At 37.3% G+C, this 18,085-nt stretch overlaps 1 protein-coding gene across 1 annotated transcript in view; it reads right to left on the bottom strand.

Moving 5' to 3' along the window:
• Positions 1 to 2,639: 2,639 nt before the first annotated feature.
• XPR1 (xenotropic and polytropic retrovirus receptor 1) overlaps positions 2,640 to 18,085 on the bottom strand; it is a 200,392-nt gene continuing 184,946 nt past the window's right edge. The window contains exons 13-15 of the mRNA XM_043923014.1: positions 15,770 to 15,909; positions 11,379 to 11,600; positions 2,640 to 8,447 (exon numbers count right to left, since the gene is read on the bottom strand). Coding sequence (XP_043778949.1) covers positions 8,387 to 8,447; positions 11,379 to 11,600; positions 15,770 to 15,909 — 423 coding nt within the window. The 3' untranslated portion in view covers positions 2,640 to 8,386. The remainder of the gene's footprint in view (positions 8,448 to 11,378; positions 11,601 to 15,769; positions 15,910 to 18,085) is intronic.

The raw sequence follows: 18,085 nt of genomic DNA, 5'->3' as shown, positions 1-18,085 counted from the left end.
TGGTATACCTCTGACCATTACCTTCTCCATGGCCTTTGTTCATGGTAAGTCCTCTTGGCCTTCCAGCCATAGTGTATCCAGCAAGCCCACTTCCCTAGCTTTGTGGCCCCTGCCTTCACTGTCTGCTGTAGCAATTCTGGAATTTTAACTTTGCTGAATACGGACAATCGCTTTTTCAATGTTTCTAGCAGCTATCATCGTAGCCAGTTTTTAACCAACTTCTGGAATCCTTGCTAGGGAGTTGTATCTTGTCGAGCACTTCCAAGTCAAACATACTTCTCTATTCAATCTTATATTCTGGAACCCTCTTATATTCAAGAACCCTCAGGATATCCTCCAGCTCCTACAAAATATGGAACAGGGGTGGGAGGGCTAGTGAGGATTATGTGGAGTTACGTCTACAGGCTCAGAGTGTTCTCAGGGGTTTGAGGAGTCAAAACCTATGCAAGGGATCCAACCAGATGTTGCATCTGATGTGTCAGGCTTTCCCATAGTGGGTCCTGACCTAGCACAACCTGCCTTGGTTGGTTGGTTAACTGTCTTTGAAGGTCTACTACTCTGGTAAGTCCTTTGTCCTTCCTCTTCCCTCCCACAGTAGGAGATGAGCTTCTTTGTATGGCAACGGAGAGGCCCTGATTCTACATCTGGCTTTCAATTGCCTGGTACTTGTCTTCAGCCATTCTTGCTCCTTCTGTAGCTATCAATGGTACTTAGCAATAGCCATCCAATTTCATTTCTCTATAGCTCTTTTCTCCTCTTCACATCTTCAATGCCTGATCCATCGCAAGTTCATCCCTTCTCCAGTATACCATCCTGATTCACCATGGATGAAACTTTTAAAAATTGCAGGGAAGACAGGGAAGGAACGTGACTGGCTCAAGGGAGAAGACTCCTGTGAAAAGCAGTTGATTAAGGAGCTCATTTGTTACTATTTAAAAGAGCCCCAAGAACTGTCATCCCTGGAGGGGCAGAGGATAAATTCTCACCAACAATCAGAGAACCCAGCTTGCTGAGGAACCTATAGTTTGTGTGTGTGTGTGTTTTGTGGAAAGAAAGTGTTCTTTGATTTTCTTTAAAACGGATACATTCTGATCAGGCATAGCTTTGGAAAGAAGCTGCTTCCTAGTTCCTGCTAAGCACGAAATATATGTGTATGTTTTTTTCCTTCTAAGGAATAGGGAGAATGTGGGCTATTCAGTCAGTCGGATCTGCATCTTAATTCCAGGGTCAGCAGTTACTGCAGTGTCCACAGCCGAGCACTGAGCACTTTCTCCTCTATAAATGGTGCTAACACTACACGATGTCACTGATGTGAGATGGTCCCTGCCTGTGCTGGGCAGTGAGGGTCAGCAGTGACTACTCTGCCCTTGGGGGACCTTATCTGTTCTCTGTGGAGTAGAACAGAAAGTTCATGGGATGAAGAAACAGCTGCTAATTATCAGGAAGGGAGCACCAGGATGACGTTTTCACACAACTTGATTCAACACAGGATCGCTGACCAGTTTGTCAGTAAGCAAGTGTTCCTAAGAGGCACAACCTCTGTAGCAATTGATGAAAAAAAAAAAGTCAATTACTTCCTAAATTTGCTCAATAGTTTATCTACTAATAATCTCTAGAAGTTACCTTTCACTTTAACAAATATTCATTAGGCTTCTACTATCATCTAGGTACTTGACACATTTCGGTAAATATGATTTTGTGTGACTTCCCAGTGACAAAACATCTTTGGAAAAAGGATGTCTCCCCTCCCTTGATTTGTATTACTGCTAGAACTCCAGACTAGACTAAGATTGGGGCATTGCATGTAAGGAAATCAGCGTATATCCTCATGGTCACTGACAACAGCTGGCAGCAGGACACACACCCTACCCAGCAAGTTTTTTGACAAAGGCTGCCAGGGATGGGCTTAAAGATTCTTAAAAAAATCTATGGAACTGCAGGCAAAAAAATATCTGAATTCAATAATTGACAGGAACAATCTTTGACAAACAAGTTTCTAAACTATCTTTGATATTTCATTATCAAAGGGCTGCAGAAGACTTGATTGACTAAAATTAAAAATGTAAAACACTACAGCGTATGTATACACCTATAGGCATACAAATGTTGAGCATGTATTTTCATCATCAGATTATAGAAAGAGGTGCTGAGGATCCAACAAGTCATATATATCCACAGCTTATCTGACTTTAACCTGGTAACTGCATGTTATCATATTCTGATTTAGTCAATAAAATATTTTTCTCTTTTGAGTATATTTAACCTGGGGTCAGTTAATTTGATGACTTTTTCTAGATAGATAGGAGTAATAATCCAGGAATTCCACAGAAAATTCTATGTTCCCACAGTGTCTGGGTATGGTGTCAGCTGTCCAGCATGTAACTAAAAAAAAGATCGGCTGCATCAATCCCATTGCTTTAGGGTCACACTTCATATATTACCTAAAGAAAAAAGTGCTGTTTTAGATTATTTTTCAATTTAGTAAGAGTTAAAAAATGTTCACCCGTGAAGTCTGTTTGCCCTAAACCCTTAACAAGTTAGTAGTCCTAAGAGGAATCATGTTCAGGATACAAGAAACCCAGAGAGAAAACACACATAGTCACACAAACCATTCACCAGTGACAAAGGAGTCAGTAAACTGTTGGAAAACAGAGAAAGCTTGTAATAATGAAAAAAGAACAGTTTTTTTTTTAACCAATCACTTATTTTCTTTTAAAAACACATAACCACATTAACTTTTTGCTTTATACAACCATCTAGAAACTATAAAACAGTACCACATTGTGCATTAAACCTACTTTCAAGAAGGGAACGCCACACTTCATAAGAATTCTACCCATGTAAGAAGGAAAAAGGAGACAGTTAATAGCATAGTCACAGATACAACATGAGTCCAAGCAAGCATCAATTCTTTGACATCACCTTTTCCATTTACCAGAGTGGAGGGAGTAAGAAAGAAATCAAGGGAGAAAAAGGAGGGAAAGAAGCACCCACAGAGGACTAATCACATTCCATGGTTACTTTTGACAACTATAGCTCAGTTTCATAGAATAGTATCACCTGACCAACACAATGTGGCGGGGTGGGGTGGGGTGAAGGAAACATGAGTAAGAGGGAGAAGGTTCAAAAAGACAGGTACATTTTACACCCTATTGCCCTCCTAAATACTCTTCACTGATACAAGCTTCTGTGCTAATCTGGAAAACGGTAAGATATTAATCTTCACAATGTGATAAAGCTTATGAGTTCTGCTCTTTCTGCAAGTGTGAGTGGCTCACAATTGTATAGTTCAAAAGAATAACAATGTCACAATCAGCTACTCTTTCGGGATTCCCCACAATCTTTCTCCTATTTCCACCATGCTGGTGTTGCAGCATGGACCATCAGGGAATTGTAGGGAGGGACTTCAGAGATAATGATAAAAGGAGAGTGAGATGAAATCCTTTCTCTTTCTTAGAAGTTCACATCTTTCTGATAGTTAAGTCTTCCCTCTGTTTTCTGGTGGTTCAGAGGAAAGGGCATAGGAAGAACTAAGGTAATATGGTGGACGTTTACTCAAGTAACTGGTCTGACGGTATATAAGATGAGATGGTGTAATTAGCAGACACACTGGATCCAAGGCAAACAGTTGGTTATTTGATTGTCCTCCTTAGGTTGATGGCATAAAACAAAACAAACAAAAAAACTGAAGGTAGCTTTAATAATAAAATAAGCTAAAGTTCTCTGCTATAAGGAAACATACTTTAGATGAAAAGCAGTATAATTTGTTTCTCTTCAGGGAAACTCATCTTGTCCCTCTGACTTCCTCTTCTGTAGTAAGTGTGTTGAAAGTGTTAGGCCAATGTGATAACCACCATACTCCATAGTAAGCAAGCAAATACATTCCGGAAGGTTGTTTTTAAGGGGCAACTCAATATCACAGTTTTGCCAATTCATATTAGAAAGGCATGATGAACCATTCGCATCAGCAGGCTCCTCTCAATTCCCAGGCAAATTTCTCATATCATTTAAATTAAGCTCCGAACTTCTTTGACGTCTTCATATTTGGTGAGTGGTGTGGATTAACGCTGGGTAAATTACTGGTTTGTAGCGTTAATCAGCACAAATTTCTTACAATCTAATATGATAAACTCTAGCCCACATTACCACTGTGCTGACATTGTATAGACTGAAAATATAATGCAGAAAGTTAGCTTTTAAGATTTGCTATCAAGACTGACACCTGAAATGCAGAAATTTATGTGTTTAAGCAATTTGTAAAATCTCTTTAACCCTTCCTTGCTTCAGCTAAACATCAAAAGCAAGAAATAAGCCAGATGCATCATAAAAAGGAATGAATTAAGCTCAAAATTTTGATTTACTTCTCTTAACTTTTCCTGAAGTTCTACTAGAACTTTTATTGTCTTAACTCAGTGACATAGATTATATCTATTACTGGCTTTAAAAATTAGATGTGTTAAAAGTTTGGTGATTTTGTAGTTGAGAAAGCCTTAGATTCAATGTAACTTTTTTCAATCTGAGAAGCCACTTTAATTTTTAAAATTTCAATATGCTGTACAGCTCTTGTTTCTTAAGAGCTAAAAAATTTCATGCAAACTATTACAGAAAATAATCTGAAATTCATTTACCAAATAAAGTGCAATCACATGAGAGAATCCTAAATATTTGAATAAAATAACACCATGGATAGTTATTTTCTAAATTACTTTCCTTAGACTAAAAATTTTTTCTAGTCATTGCTAAGAAAATTGCATTTGGGCATAAAGAACTATTTCCCGAGTAAAGGAAAGTAGAGGAGAAAGAGGGTAGCAAAACAGGCAGGTGGCTACCAGCAGTATAACCACCCAAAGCAAAGACTGCAAAAGGCAGCATCACCTCCATGTGATCAAGCTCATCCACTTTCCTCACTGCCCGGTTCTGCTGCCAAGCTCCAACTTCCTCTTGCTCTTCTCTGCTACCTCCACAATTACCTTATTTCTCTTCAACTAAATGTCTGTTAATCAGTGCCTGTACACTCAATAATAGGCTATTTTCTCCTATTCTTAACTTGCCTTAATTAAGAAAGCATGAACTGCTTTCTCTAGTTATCATGAATATACTTTGGTCAACCATGGTAGAAGGATACCATATACCAACAAGTTACTTCTAACGAAATCTCAGTTAAAATCTTCAAACTACATGCTGGGATACTGGGATGTCACAAATCCGAGGGGCTGGGCTCCATTTTCCTTCTCTAAGGGTTCACACATGCTTCTGCTGGGGTGACTGGCATTCTCCTCCCACAACACTGCTTCTGTATCTGAAATGAAGCAGCTTTTTTAAGGAGAGAAAGGGCTGATGCAGAAAAAGAAAGTTGCACATGTTTCCAACCTCCTTCCAATCTTAAAAATAACTATTATAACCTAATTAATGATGACAATGTGTGATCATTTTACTGTCTCTCTGTATGGTATGAAGTCCTCAATTACTCCATTTTAATGGTATAGGCAGCCTTAATTAGAGGAGCATATCTGTGCATAGAAAATAAGCCACTTTTGTCTTTTACTTTCTCTACACACATCAATGCTTTCCATATTATCACAAAATGAAAAAGAAATTTTATCCTCTTTTAAAAATACTTCTTTTTCATTCATTTGGGGGTATTTTAACTGATATCATCAATTGAGTGATTCTCAAATAAAATAAAACTAGACTTCCTAAACCTAAAATCAGGTGAAGTTTTTCCTTTGGTTAGATTGCTGCTCCTTTAAAATAACTCTGTGATGTTCATTTCCTAGGAGTTCTATTGAGAGTTTCAGTGTACAAAACGCTTCAGTAAAATTTTAGGTAGGACACAGCATTCACAACTACAGCATACAAAAGTTAGGTGACAAAAATGCACATTGCCTTTTCTGGAGGAAAAAATTATAAATTCTATCTTCCAAACTGTTTCCTCTTGATGAGGAAAAGCCTTCTTTTCTCTTTACAGCTTCAGGAGGAACATAAAGCTGTTGTATTTAAAAACATGTTTAAGCATCTGTCAAAGTAAGCTGAATGTTACCTAAGCCTTATCATTCCCGAACAAACTATTCTGATAGGACCAACAGCAGAAAAAGAATATATTCAAACAATGCATTATCTATGAAAAAATAATACTGATCAGGGTTGAGAATCATTATAGTTGAAAAAAGACCAAACTGGCCATAGGATACACTAAAGTAAAAACACTGGGGAATTAAAATACCAGAAGTCAACTGTAAGATTTTACGTGTATCATTATATAGGTTTACTAACAGAGAATGAAGCTGACAAGTCAAATTGCTCTGGATACACATTAGTACCACCAATTTTATTTGTACAAGAAATGACTGGTCCACTGGACTTTTCTATATAACTCAGTAATAATTACTGCTCCTTCTGGACAGACCAGTGATATTTCCCCCATAGTTTTAATGTACAAACCCAGAATAGTTAGGAAAAAAATCCCAAGTATAAATAATGCAACCTTTAATCTATTAAGGGCCACTAAATTGTTACCACTGATTATTAGAAATGATCCATTTTATTTAAACTTAAAAAAAAAATTAAATTTCTCTTCTTCAGTTGTGGGCCAAGGAATATGCTTGGCAAGACAAACAAAGCAGTAAAGACCACAGAGATTTGTGATTTTTCAGAAAAAAAATGTCTCAATTCAGGAAGGGACCAAATTTTGGAAGCTTGACAGAATAAAGATGAAAAAATTCCTTTAAAAAGAAAATGTTAGTTAATTGGTAAAATTTTGGTAGTAACAGGAATTTTAATTAATCTCCTGGAATCATGACAGGGATAAGTGAAGACTTGTGATGCATGGCATAAGAGCTAATGACAAAAGGGTATACCAAAGGGCAGTAATTATATGCTTTTAATACTAAGTAAATGATAATGCTAAATTTAATGCCAATCACATTCAAGGGAGAAAAATCCTTTAGGGTTTTTGGGCTTATCTGATGACTTAGGAAATAGGAAAGAAATTAGACAAAAGTGAAAATGAGCATCGTGTACAGACCATCATAGTCTGAAATTTCTAAGAAATATGCTTTTTGTGTATAACCAAGCTTAGGCCCCCCAAATTGTACAGTTCTTCCGTCACAGGAGGGCGTGAAATCTAATGTTCATCCTTTAAAACTGCTGGGAGAAACGGCTGCCAATCTCTGTTTCATCGCTGTCAAGTGAGAGAGGAAAGATAACTTGTTCTATGCTCTCAAAAGCACGGTTTCCCCAAGACAGACTTTTAATTTGATCAACTTCTGGCTAAAGTAAGTGGGCCCAGAAGAAAAACTATCCAATGAGGGTGTAGAGAGTCTATGAAATAGCTGTGCCTTCTAATCCCAAGTTGGTAAACGCTGTACTTCAATTACCCTACATGTTGAAGCTTAATAAGGCGTAACTTCAGTTACGGTTGGAATATGGGCAAATGTATTCCACATCTGTTCCTTAAAAAAATGTATCAGACCTCTTCAATAAATTTCAACTGGTCGCGTGGACGTGTGTGAAGGCTTTGTTGCAGGAGACACGCTCAGGATTCAGAAGCAGCAGCAACTTAAAACATCAGTAATAAAACTTTGGCTTAAAATTAAAAAGAAAGGAAGGAAAAGTCAAACAGGTACAAGTCGTCTCATGAAAGAGGTATTGTGGACTAAACCCTCAAATGCTGTCCAACATTAGTTTCCCCTGTCTTCACTGTTACCACCTTCATTGTACAGGAGTTATATCATTCTTTTATGGTTAAGTTTCATAAATAATGAGAAAACCATATGTAACAAATACATCATCTTTCCCACCCACCCAGCAACCCTCCCCAAAATAAGAAAAGTTACATCAAATTAAAAAGTAGCTTCGTGAATGAAGGTACTGCTCTAAGTTGCACTTTTCCTGCAAGTGCGGCCAGTGCTTTTGCGCTGGGTATGAAGGAAAGGAAAAGATTCTCCACATAAACTGACAAAAAATTTAAAAATCAATGTCCGGTTTCAACCAGTCAAAACCGGGCCAAGCGGAAGCCGAGGTATCTCGGTACCGTCCCATCAGAGGGTCCTTGCAATGCCTGTTCTTCATCCTGATAGGTTATCTGTATCCTTGTGATTGTAAACAATCCAGGAGATACTATATTTTTGTTCCTTAAAATGTCCTCTGATTGGCAAAATGAAGTAAATATTTGTCTTAAAAATAGAAAATGAAAATTAAACAAGAAGAAAAGAAAAGAAACACAGTGAGCTTGTTTGGAGTCCATAGGATCCGATCTGGAAGAGCTCGGAAAATGTGTTATATATCTTCTCCTGTTTTCGGCTGGAAAGGTACTAGAGGTTGCGTTGGTCGAGGAAAGAATTGTAGAGTAGGAAAACCAAGGATGTTAATCTAGACTTCAGAGGATTCAAGTGTTAGCTTCATCATCTGTGTCTTCTATCAATACCTTAGTGTCACGAGCCTTGGATCTAGTGGTAATGAGAGGAAAAAAGAATACTTAGTCCATTACTAAAATACAAACACATCCAAAGTATTAGGTACATTTTCAATCTTACTACCATTAAAAATACATCATAACCAGTCATGGACACTATATACTACACCAGATCGACTGCTCCTAGAGCTTTGTATTAAATTTCAGATATTACTGTAAAAACACTAAGAAACTATATTGCAACCAGAGGAAGGAAACAACAATGGCAGGTCATGTGTAATGTGCAATGGAGGGGTTTAGATTTTATGATGTATTTTTTTAAGCTCTCCGAGATGCCAATTTTCATCTCTGTAAAGCAGGAATAATGACACCTTTTTACATAATACTGTCTCTCACTTCATGGAGACAGTATGAATATCAAGCGAGAGAATAGATATAAAAAGCATCAGTAAAGCATTAAACAATACAAAGAATTACAATGAGGGTGACAGAAAAATCATTTGAAGAACACATGAAAAACCAGGAGGGTTGGCCAGTAGATTAAGACTAAAGGAGAGACATGACAGTTGATCAAGTATACACAGAAGACGGGCTTCCCTGGTGGCTCAGACGGTAAAGAATCCGCCTGCAATGCGGGAGACCTGGGTTCAATCCCTGGCTTGGGAAGATCCCCTGGAGGAGGGCATGGCAACTCTCTCCGGTATTCTTGCTTGGAGAATCCCCATGGACAGAGGAGCCTGGTGGGCTACAGTCTATGGGGTCACAAAGAGTCGGACACGACTGAGTGACTACGCACAGCACACAGAAGAGAGAATACTAAATCATGTTAGAAAGCCCAACAAGGATCAACTGGTTGAAGTTATACTGAAGCATATTTCAACATAAGCTATCTACCACAGTAAATATCCAACAATAAAATCAGGTGCCTTGTATAGTTATAAACTTCACTATCACTGATGACTGTTAATCAGAATAAGATAATCAACCATTCAGGATTCCATAAAAGAGATTCTTGTACAGGATGAAAAATGGAGTATTAGATAAAGTCAAAATATTCTGCAACTCATGAGCTCTATGAGGTAAAGTAGGTATTATTATTACTTGACAGAGGTAGAAATGGACATTCCAAATGTTAAGGATGTGTTAAATGGCTGCATGAGTCTCAAAGTTAGCATTCAGTCTCAGATCTTATTTTAGATTTGCTACTGTCTCCTTTGCACATAACCTGCTCCATTGTTCTAAATGTCTTCCTCTGGAGGCAATCTAGTATGCTGGGGTTTTTCCGCTGAACATCTGAAACTGAACATAAAAGATCTACTGCGTCCTTGTTTTTGAAGCAGAAAGAGTGTATGTCTGGATTGCCCTCTGCTGGTAACTAGCGAGGACTTCACTTTCAAATTTAGGAGCTCAATGGGACAACCATCTATTGCACTGTCTTCCAGCCCTTTGTGGACCTTCCCTTACTACCTCTACCAGTCTCCACATCCCCTCCTCTTGCTTCTTCAAACTCTGCTTCCTGCTGTATGTAATGGTATCATGCTTTGTTCTGACGTTCTTCCTACTGACCTCCCTGACCATTCCTTTCCTACCCCTTTTGTTTGTTCTTTTTCTTCTCTTGCTTGTGCTTGTTCCCTAAGACACTTCCTTGCTCTGCTTTTCTCTACCTTCTCTTCTTTAGAGAACTTACAAATTCTATCTGAACGCTCAGACAATTTCTCCTCTGCTCCCTGTGGGTTATTACCATCTCTAATTTTTTTTTTAACTTCCTTTAAAATGTTTCCTTGTTTTCTTTTTTGTCCTACTCTAAGAGCCCTAATCCAAGTCTTTAATGTTCCATACTTAAGAATAATGCAATTGTCTTTTAATTGATCCAGCCTTCAGTTTTCCCTTTCCCAATATATGTTGCACAGTGCCACTGAAAGTTATGAATATATTACTTTCATAACATTCTATGAAAAAATTCTCTGTGACTTCTTCCTGCCTACAAGATAAAGCTTTCAGTCTTCTACAATCATACTTCATTCAGCTAAATTTTGTTACTATTTGTTACGAGCTCTAGTCACATGGCTTTTCTTTCCATCCCTCATTTCCACCTTCATGTCTTTACTGTGCCTCTAGCCTATCCAAACACTCCCTTATCCTTCAGAAAACTGCCCTGTCTCCTCTTTCATTCCAATCCTTTGTGATATCTACTGTCTCTAAATTTCAAATGCGACCACATATACCCTATACTTAGAGGGTACAGCTATCCTCCAAGCAACTTTTAGGAATATACAAAGTCAATGACCGATAAAAATATTGCTGTAGGTATTTACTAAGAAAGTAAAAAAATAATAGCTTATACTTATTGTGCTCTTTCTGTGAGGAAACTGGTGTAAATTCCAAGTCATAACAAATAATCTACCTAGCCACCCTCTGAACAGGGACCATACTAATCCCAATTTCCAGATGAGCAATAATATAGAGAAATTAACTGATTTGGCCAAGATGACACAGATGTCAAGTGGCAGAACCAGGGTTCCTAAAATTTATAACTTGAAAATGATTTTTATACAAGATAAACTTAAGAGTCAAATAAATTATTCTCCAACAAGTTTTCCCCAGTGTGCTTTTAAGCCAAATCAGTAGGTATTAATTAATGCATTAATTAACATACTAATGATATTTTACACTATGTGTCCATTAAGACATTCTATACATAGGTTGTGAAAAATGGCTGAACACCAGCAATTTCATCAGGTGCAACATGACTGCTTCTTAACTTAAATGTTGTTGTTTAGTCGCTAAGTCACGTCCAGACTCTTTTGCAACCCCATGGACTGTAGCTTGCCAGGCTCCTCTGTCCGTCGGATTTCTCAAGGCAAGAATACTGGAGTGGGGTTGTTATTTCCTTCTCCAAACTTAAATGCTACCCAGTACTAAAACCTGAAGGGAACGCATCTCACAGAAGTGGCAGCCTACGTACTGAGAGGCGAGGCGAGGCCGGCGCAGGGATATGCTCTGACTGTACTTCCACGGCCGGTTCTTCTGGCGGTTCCGAACCCCATCTTCCTGGTCCATCATCTGCTCTAGCAGCGTCTGATCATCAGCATTCAGAGGGGCCACAGAGATGTCCCGCACAGCACGGAATTCACCACAGTTATTCAGATGTTCATTCTCCAGGCGGAAGAAGTTCCACACAAATCGCCTTAGCAAAATGGGGTAGGAGTAGGTGAATTACTTATAAAATTTGAATATACTACTACTATCACCTGTAGACCTCCAAGTACATCAACTTTCTACTCATGGAAATACACACACACACACACACACACACACACACACACACACACAAAGGAATTAAGGACTAGAATATTAAAATAGAAAAAGGTGGTGTGTGTGTTGGGGGGAAGGGGACAAAAACAGAATAGGCAAAGGAAAGGGACTCACAGAACACAGGTTCAAAGTACTCATTCTTTCACTTTATTGAACAAATATTTATTGAATACCTACAGTATGACAGGAAAAGCCACAGTATGACAGAGACAATGCCTATGCCTGTATAAGTGTAATTCCTAATAACAGAGACAGGTATGAAACAAATAAACAATTAGTTAACAGTATGTGCTCTGAAGAAAATAAAGCAGGGCAGGGGTACAGAACATGCTTCTTTGAAGAGATGACATCTAGCAGAAATCTGAATGATGTAAGGAAGCAAGTCAGGTAAAATTCTAAAGAAAAGAGTCTGAGGCAGAGGAAACAGCAAGTACAAAAGGGGCAGAAGAAACAGCAAGTACAAAAGGGATAGAGAAAACAGCAAATACAAAAGGTCCCACACTGGAGAGGACTTTGGTGTGTTAAAACAACAGCAATGTCAGTGGGGCTGGAATGGAACAAGAAGGTTAAAATGGCAGGAGACAAAGATGGAGAGGAAGAAAAGGGCCTGATCCACAGACAGCCTTAAAAGCCACAGTATAGAGTTTAGACTTATAGTGTGACAGAAAACAAGGAGTTCTGAGCTGGAGAATAATATGATTTAAGATCAATCTATCTGCTGCACTGTGAAGAGATCAAAGACAGCTGAAGGGAGATCAATTAGAAGATGTTGTAGTAGTCCAGGAAAGAGATGACTGAGACTTAGATACAGGTGGGGATAACAGAGGTGATGAGAAGCAGACAGACAGGATTTATTTATGAAGATGAGGCTTACTGGACATGGGATGTGGGTGGTCTCAGGTTTCTGTTTTCAGTGAATGGTGACACCCTTTACTAGAGATCTGAGTTGTTTCTATTGCCATTAGATACCCAAGAGGAAAATTCAGTAGCTAGATGGATATGAGTTTGCAGTTCAAGGGAGAGACTAGGACTACAGACAGCATAAGAACAGAATTTCAAGTCACGGGCTTAGGAATAAGTGGAGGAGAGGAGTAAAAGAGGATCAAACCCTACAGCATGCAACATTTACAATTTGGGAAGAGGAAAAAGAACCAGTAAACAAATCGAGATGGAACAGACCGTGAGACAGAAGAGAGTAGTTCCTGAGAAATCAAATGAAGAGCTTTGCTGAGAGGTAAAGTCAGATAGAAGAACCACCACTGGATTTAGGTAGAGGATAAAGAGGCAATATGATCTAAGAGCACAGATTCTGGGAGACTGTCTAGATTCAGATCAGGGATCTGCTACTTACTAGGTGTAACAGCCTTGGATGATTTACTTAACTTATGCTTCATCAGTAAACGAGACAGTAGCAGTACTTATCTGACAAGATTGTTGTAAGGATTCACTAAGTTAGTACATGTAAAGTGCTTGGAACAGTGCCAGGTACATAGAAGACAACACATTAGTGTTTGCTGCTGTTATTAATTATTAACAAAAGCCATTTAGTTTGAGTACTGAGGAAGAGGACGAGATGAATTAAAGGGAGAATGGGGAAGGAGTCAGAGAGCAGAGATAGCAAGTAAAGTTATCTCTTAAAGAGTTTTGCTGTAAAAGAGAGCACAAAAATGGGCAGTAGTTGCAGGAAGAAAAAAGATTCAAAGGATCTTTTTTGCTTCTGCTTTAAATGGGTGATATAACATCTGATGCTTTTAACCAAATAATTTTTTAAAAAGAAAAAATCAAGAATAAAAAAGTAATTGAGCTACCTCTTTTTTTTTTTTACTAGAAAAAAAATTAAAGCAGCATACATGAAAGATAAAGAAATGAATGGGGGGAGGTGGTGGTGATGAGAATTTCAATGACATTTCTATTCAGAATTACTTTAAAATTTCCATTGCAATTTCAACTTCAACCCATGGATTATTTATATATATGCTGCTAAATTTCTAAATGTTTGTGAATTTTCAGGTATCTTTTTGTGATTTTACTCTTCCAACATTTGTTAAGACTTCCTTTATACAGCCTAACACATGGTTAATTTTGGTAAATGTCCCATGTATATTTAAAAACATTTGTATTTAGTAGCTGGGTTGTACACAATGCTCTACATATGTCAATTAAGTCAAGTTGGTTAACTGATTACTTGTTTTCTTAAAATTTTATTTATTTATTTTTGTCTGTGCTGGGTCTTCATTTCTGTGTGGGCTTTTCTCTAGCTGTGGCCAGCAGGGGCTACTCTCTAGTTGCGGTGTGCAGGCTTCCTGCTGCTGTGGCTTTTCCTGTTGCAGAGCACGGGCTCTAAGGTTCAGAGGCTTCAGTAATTGTGGCACGTGGGCTCAGCAGTTGTGGTTTGCAGACTCTAGAGCACAGGCTCAACAGTTGTAGCGCACAGATTTAGCTGCTTCATGGCATATGGGATCTTCCTGGATCAGGGATCGAACTCATGTCTCCTGCATTGGCAGGTGGAGTCTGTACCAACTGAGGCACCAGGGAAGCCCTGATTACTGGTTTATACTGAGAAAAGTATGCTAACATTTTCCTCTAAAATTATAAATTTATCTACTTTTACTTTCTAGCAATGTCAACTTTCATTTTACTATTTTCAAGCTGTGTATTAGGTGCATACAAATTTGAATTGGCTATCACAGATGAATCTCAAAGTCTTTTGGTTTGGCAAATTTCTTTAGTGCAAAATCAGCTTTAGTGTTCTGCTTATCATGGGGTACCTGCCTTCACTTAAGAGTTTGGGCTATCATGTCAGATCACTGATGTTTTTAGGAATATTAAAAAAACATTTCTCTGACACTTTTATTATTTCCACTGAGAAGGTGGGCTAAATAACCCAGGTTGCTAAATTGTGAAGTGTGATCCTCAAAAGATTTTAATTCTAATTTCTGTTCTAAGACTTTTTACCTCCCTGTTTCTACTCACAACCCTTCTAATGGAGCTCAATGATTTTTTTTTAATTTAAAAACTTATTAAGTGTAACATACATTCAGAGAAGTGAACAAGTATGATGGGCACAGCATAATGAATATTAACAAATTGAACCCATTGTGTAATTAGCACACATTTCAAGAAACAGAACATTACTGCACCTTACTCCCCACTCAAGGAGGTTATCCTGGTGCCACTTCCACTCACTGTCCCACAAGGGCAAATATTATTTTGACTTCTAATACCATAGATAAATTTAGCCTGCTTTTGAACTTCATAAATTTGGACTCATACAGGGACATACTCTTTTGTGGCTAACTTCTTTGGCTCAATACTTTGCTTTGTGAGATTCATTCATGTTTTTGTATTTAGTCTTTTGTTCTCATTACTGAATAGATTTGCATGTGCATAAATATCACAATTTATCTATCTGCTCTAATATTACTAGGCCCTTGGGTAATCTCCACTTTGGTCTGCTGCAAATAATATTATTGTGAACATTCTTGTATGTGGATCTTGGTGCCCTTAGGTAAGCATTTCTGTTTGCTATATACCAAGGAGTTCATGCACAGCTTTGGTGGATACTGACAAAGAGTTTTCCAAAGTGGCTATTGTACTAGTTAGTTTCCTCCTACTTGCAGTGTTTGTAAATTCCAATTGTTCTATAGTCTTCTCAATACTTGGTGTGTCTGTAGTTTTCATTTTAGCATTTATAGGTGAGTAGCTGTATCTCAAAAGTAGCTTTAACTTGCATTTCTCTGATGACTAATCATGTAAAGAACATTTCCATATGTTCATTAGTCATTTAGATATTCAAATGGGAGTCCAATTCTAAAAAAAAAAGCTTCTAAAAAAGTTATCATCAGCATAACTTTGTAAGAATTAATGTCTTAGTCCTACAGTCAGAATTTTCCAACACTGAGGCAGATGAGAAGTCTGAGAAAAGCTGGAAATTTTAAGCTTTTCAGGTATAAGTTTTTAATGAAATCTAATTTGTAAGTATTAAGTAACATTTTAGGTAAAAAAAAAAATCTCTGATAAACTTTATAGTAGTCTGCTTACCGGAAAACCTCAAGGGGAGCAAAGACAGTAGCAATGATGTCCCCAGAATGAGGCAACGAAGTCATGGAGGTAATTGAGATCTGGATAGTCCAAGCAAAGCGCAGGATCACGTCCTCTATGATGGCACTGTAATAGTAGGCCTGAGGGATAATAAGCAAATTGAGTAAACGGACCATCATGTTTCTTACAAATAAGCACACCTAGAACAGTAAACAAGAGTCATATATCATACTGACAAGAGTGAGTAAAGTAAGTAAAGAGTTCTATATTTTAAAAGACTTCACCAATTTAGTTTTTTTCATAGATAGGACAATATTCAAAATGAAGTTTTATTGAATTTCAGTGATCCTTTAACAAATATATTAATACTTCATTCCCATACTGTGTACTAGGCTCTCTTCCAGACCCCAGAAATACAAACCAGATGAGATCCTCGAGCTGACTGGGAAGACATTCTAAAATGTAGGTGATACACTAATAGCTCAATAGTTCAAATTAGAAAACATGAGATTTATTAACTGTTATTTGCGCTTTTACTTTCAAATTGCCTTACCCTTCATTTGAAAAAAGTTTTTCCTTCTTTTTTGATGTCAGAAAATAACACAAAGCTTAGCTTTCACAGACAATTAAATTTAAGGAATGTTCCGTTTCCACATGGGGAAGACAAGCACTCGACTAATTCTTTCAGTTTTAGCCACACAAAAGTCTTAAGGACACAAACTGCCAATTGACCGGAACTATAATTCATGGATTTTCTATTCATTTCAAGATATCCAGCTCTTTAAAAATATGTATTTAAAGGTCACAACATCTTATGGAAACTAGAATTGCTAAGTATTAAGTCATAGCATTTTATTTTATTAAAAGAATGTCAGCAAAGGAGTATCAGTCAGTCATGGTAGAAGGCTATTAAACAAAACAAACAACAGTCCTCTTCTTGTCCTATTCTCTAGAGACAAACATCTTCAAATTTTGAACATTTATCTTCCACATTTCTAAATAATGTGTGTATATTGCTATATCTTGATTAATTAATTTTAGACATTATTCACTGCTTACTATGATTAATTTTATGAAGTTTTTTAACACATTAACATATCTCTTTGTTCCTTCCCCCAGCCATTCAATACAGCGATAATGTAATTTTTGGATAAATCCACATGCAGTGAAATCATTATTAGATGTCTCGATGAAAAGCTGCAATTTCATATGTCTTTAAGAGCCAATCAAGCAGATCCACAGCTGACTGATGTGGGAGCTGATGTTACCAAAAATTAAAAGTCTTTTGGGAGGAATACACTTAACTTGAGGTGAGGAGATACAGAAAAGTTAAGTTTTAATATGGAGATAACATAAATGCTTCCTGGACCTGGGTATGGTGCTCAACAGAATGCACTGTTAATGCCAAGGAACTTATTTTAAGGTTCATATAGCTGTGTTCTTAATTTTTAAATGAAGACCCACTGAACTTCACAAATAGCGTCTTCCCTTTTTTAGCACAATAAATTTAACTCCAATATTTGCCCCTTTAAAGCTGAGAGGGCTATGGTGATCCTCTAGCACGTTTTTCTTATATATTTGTAAAGCCTAATGTACAAAAGCATATTATGACCCTAAAATGGGTCATAAAAATACATAATAACAAAGAAACTGGAAGATTCCATTAACTAATTTTATTACGTAGAAATAAAAAAGTTAGTACTTAAAGGATGAACAGATTAACATTTATGTAAAGATATAAATAGCTCATCAAAGCAACCATCATAAGAAGATAGAAATGTATTATATCTCTCAGTAAGGCAAGAACAGTACAAGGAGCAAAGGCACATGCATTTGGTGAACAAAAGGCCATCTTTTCTTGAACACATGTCTGCTGTCTGACTTGTGCTTAATATTACTTTTTTAAATTTTCTTTTCAAATGAGACTTAAAAATCACTGTCAATGAACATCTCCTTTTCGGCCTTCATTTGTTTATATGAAGTTACCCTAACATATCATTCATCATATTCAGTCTATCATTTATTTTCAATCCTCACACTTGAAAACAGCCTTTCCTAAGCAGCAATTATATATTACACAGTCACATACTTTCAAAGTGCAATTCTGAAGTATTGGTGACATTTTGACATAGTATAAAATATTAGTGACCCAATTTATACTCCCCTCTGCATCACAGAATTTTAGGATTGGGAAAGGATCAAGAGATAATCTAGTATAACACCCTACCTTAGAGAATACAGTGCAGTCTGGTTGTCTAAAGTTATACAGCTCATTAGTGAGAGAGTTGGGGTTAAAATTCACTTATACGGATTCCC

Source organism: Cervus elaphus, chromosome 14, assembly GCF_910594005.1.
Source record: "Cervus elaphus chromosome 14, mCerEla1.1, whole genome shotgun sequence".
In the NCBI taxonomy this organism is placed as follows: Eukaryota; Metazoa; Chordata; class Mammalia; order Artiodactyla; family Cervidae; genus Cervus; species Cervus elaphus.
This window is presented reverse-complemented; position numbering and strand designations above follow the sequence as displayed.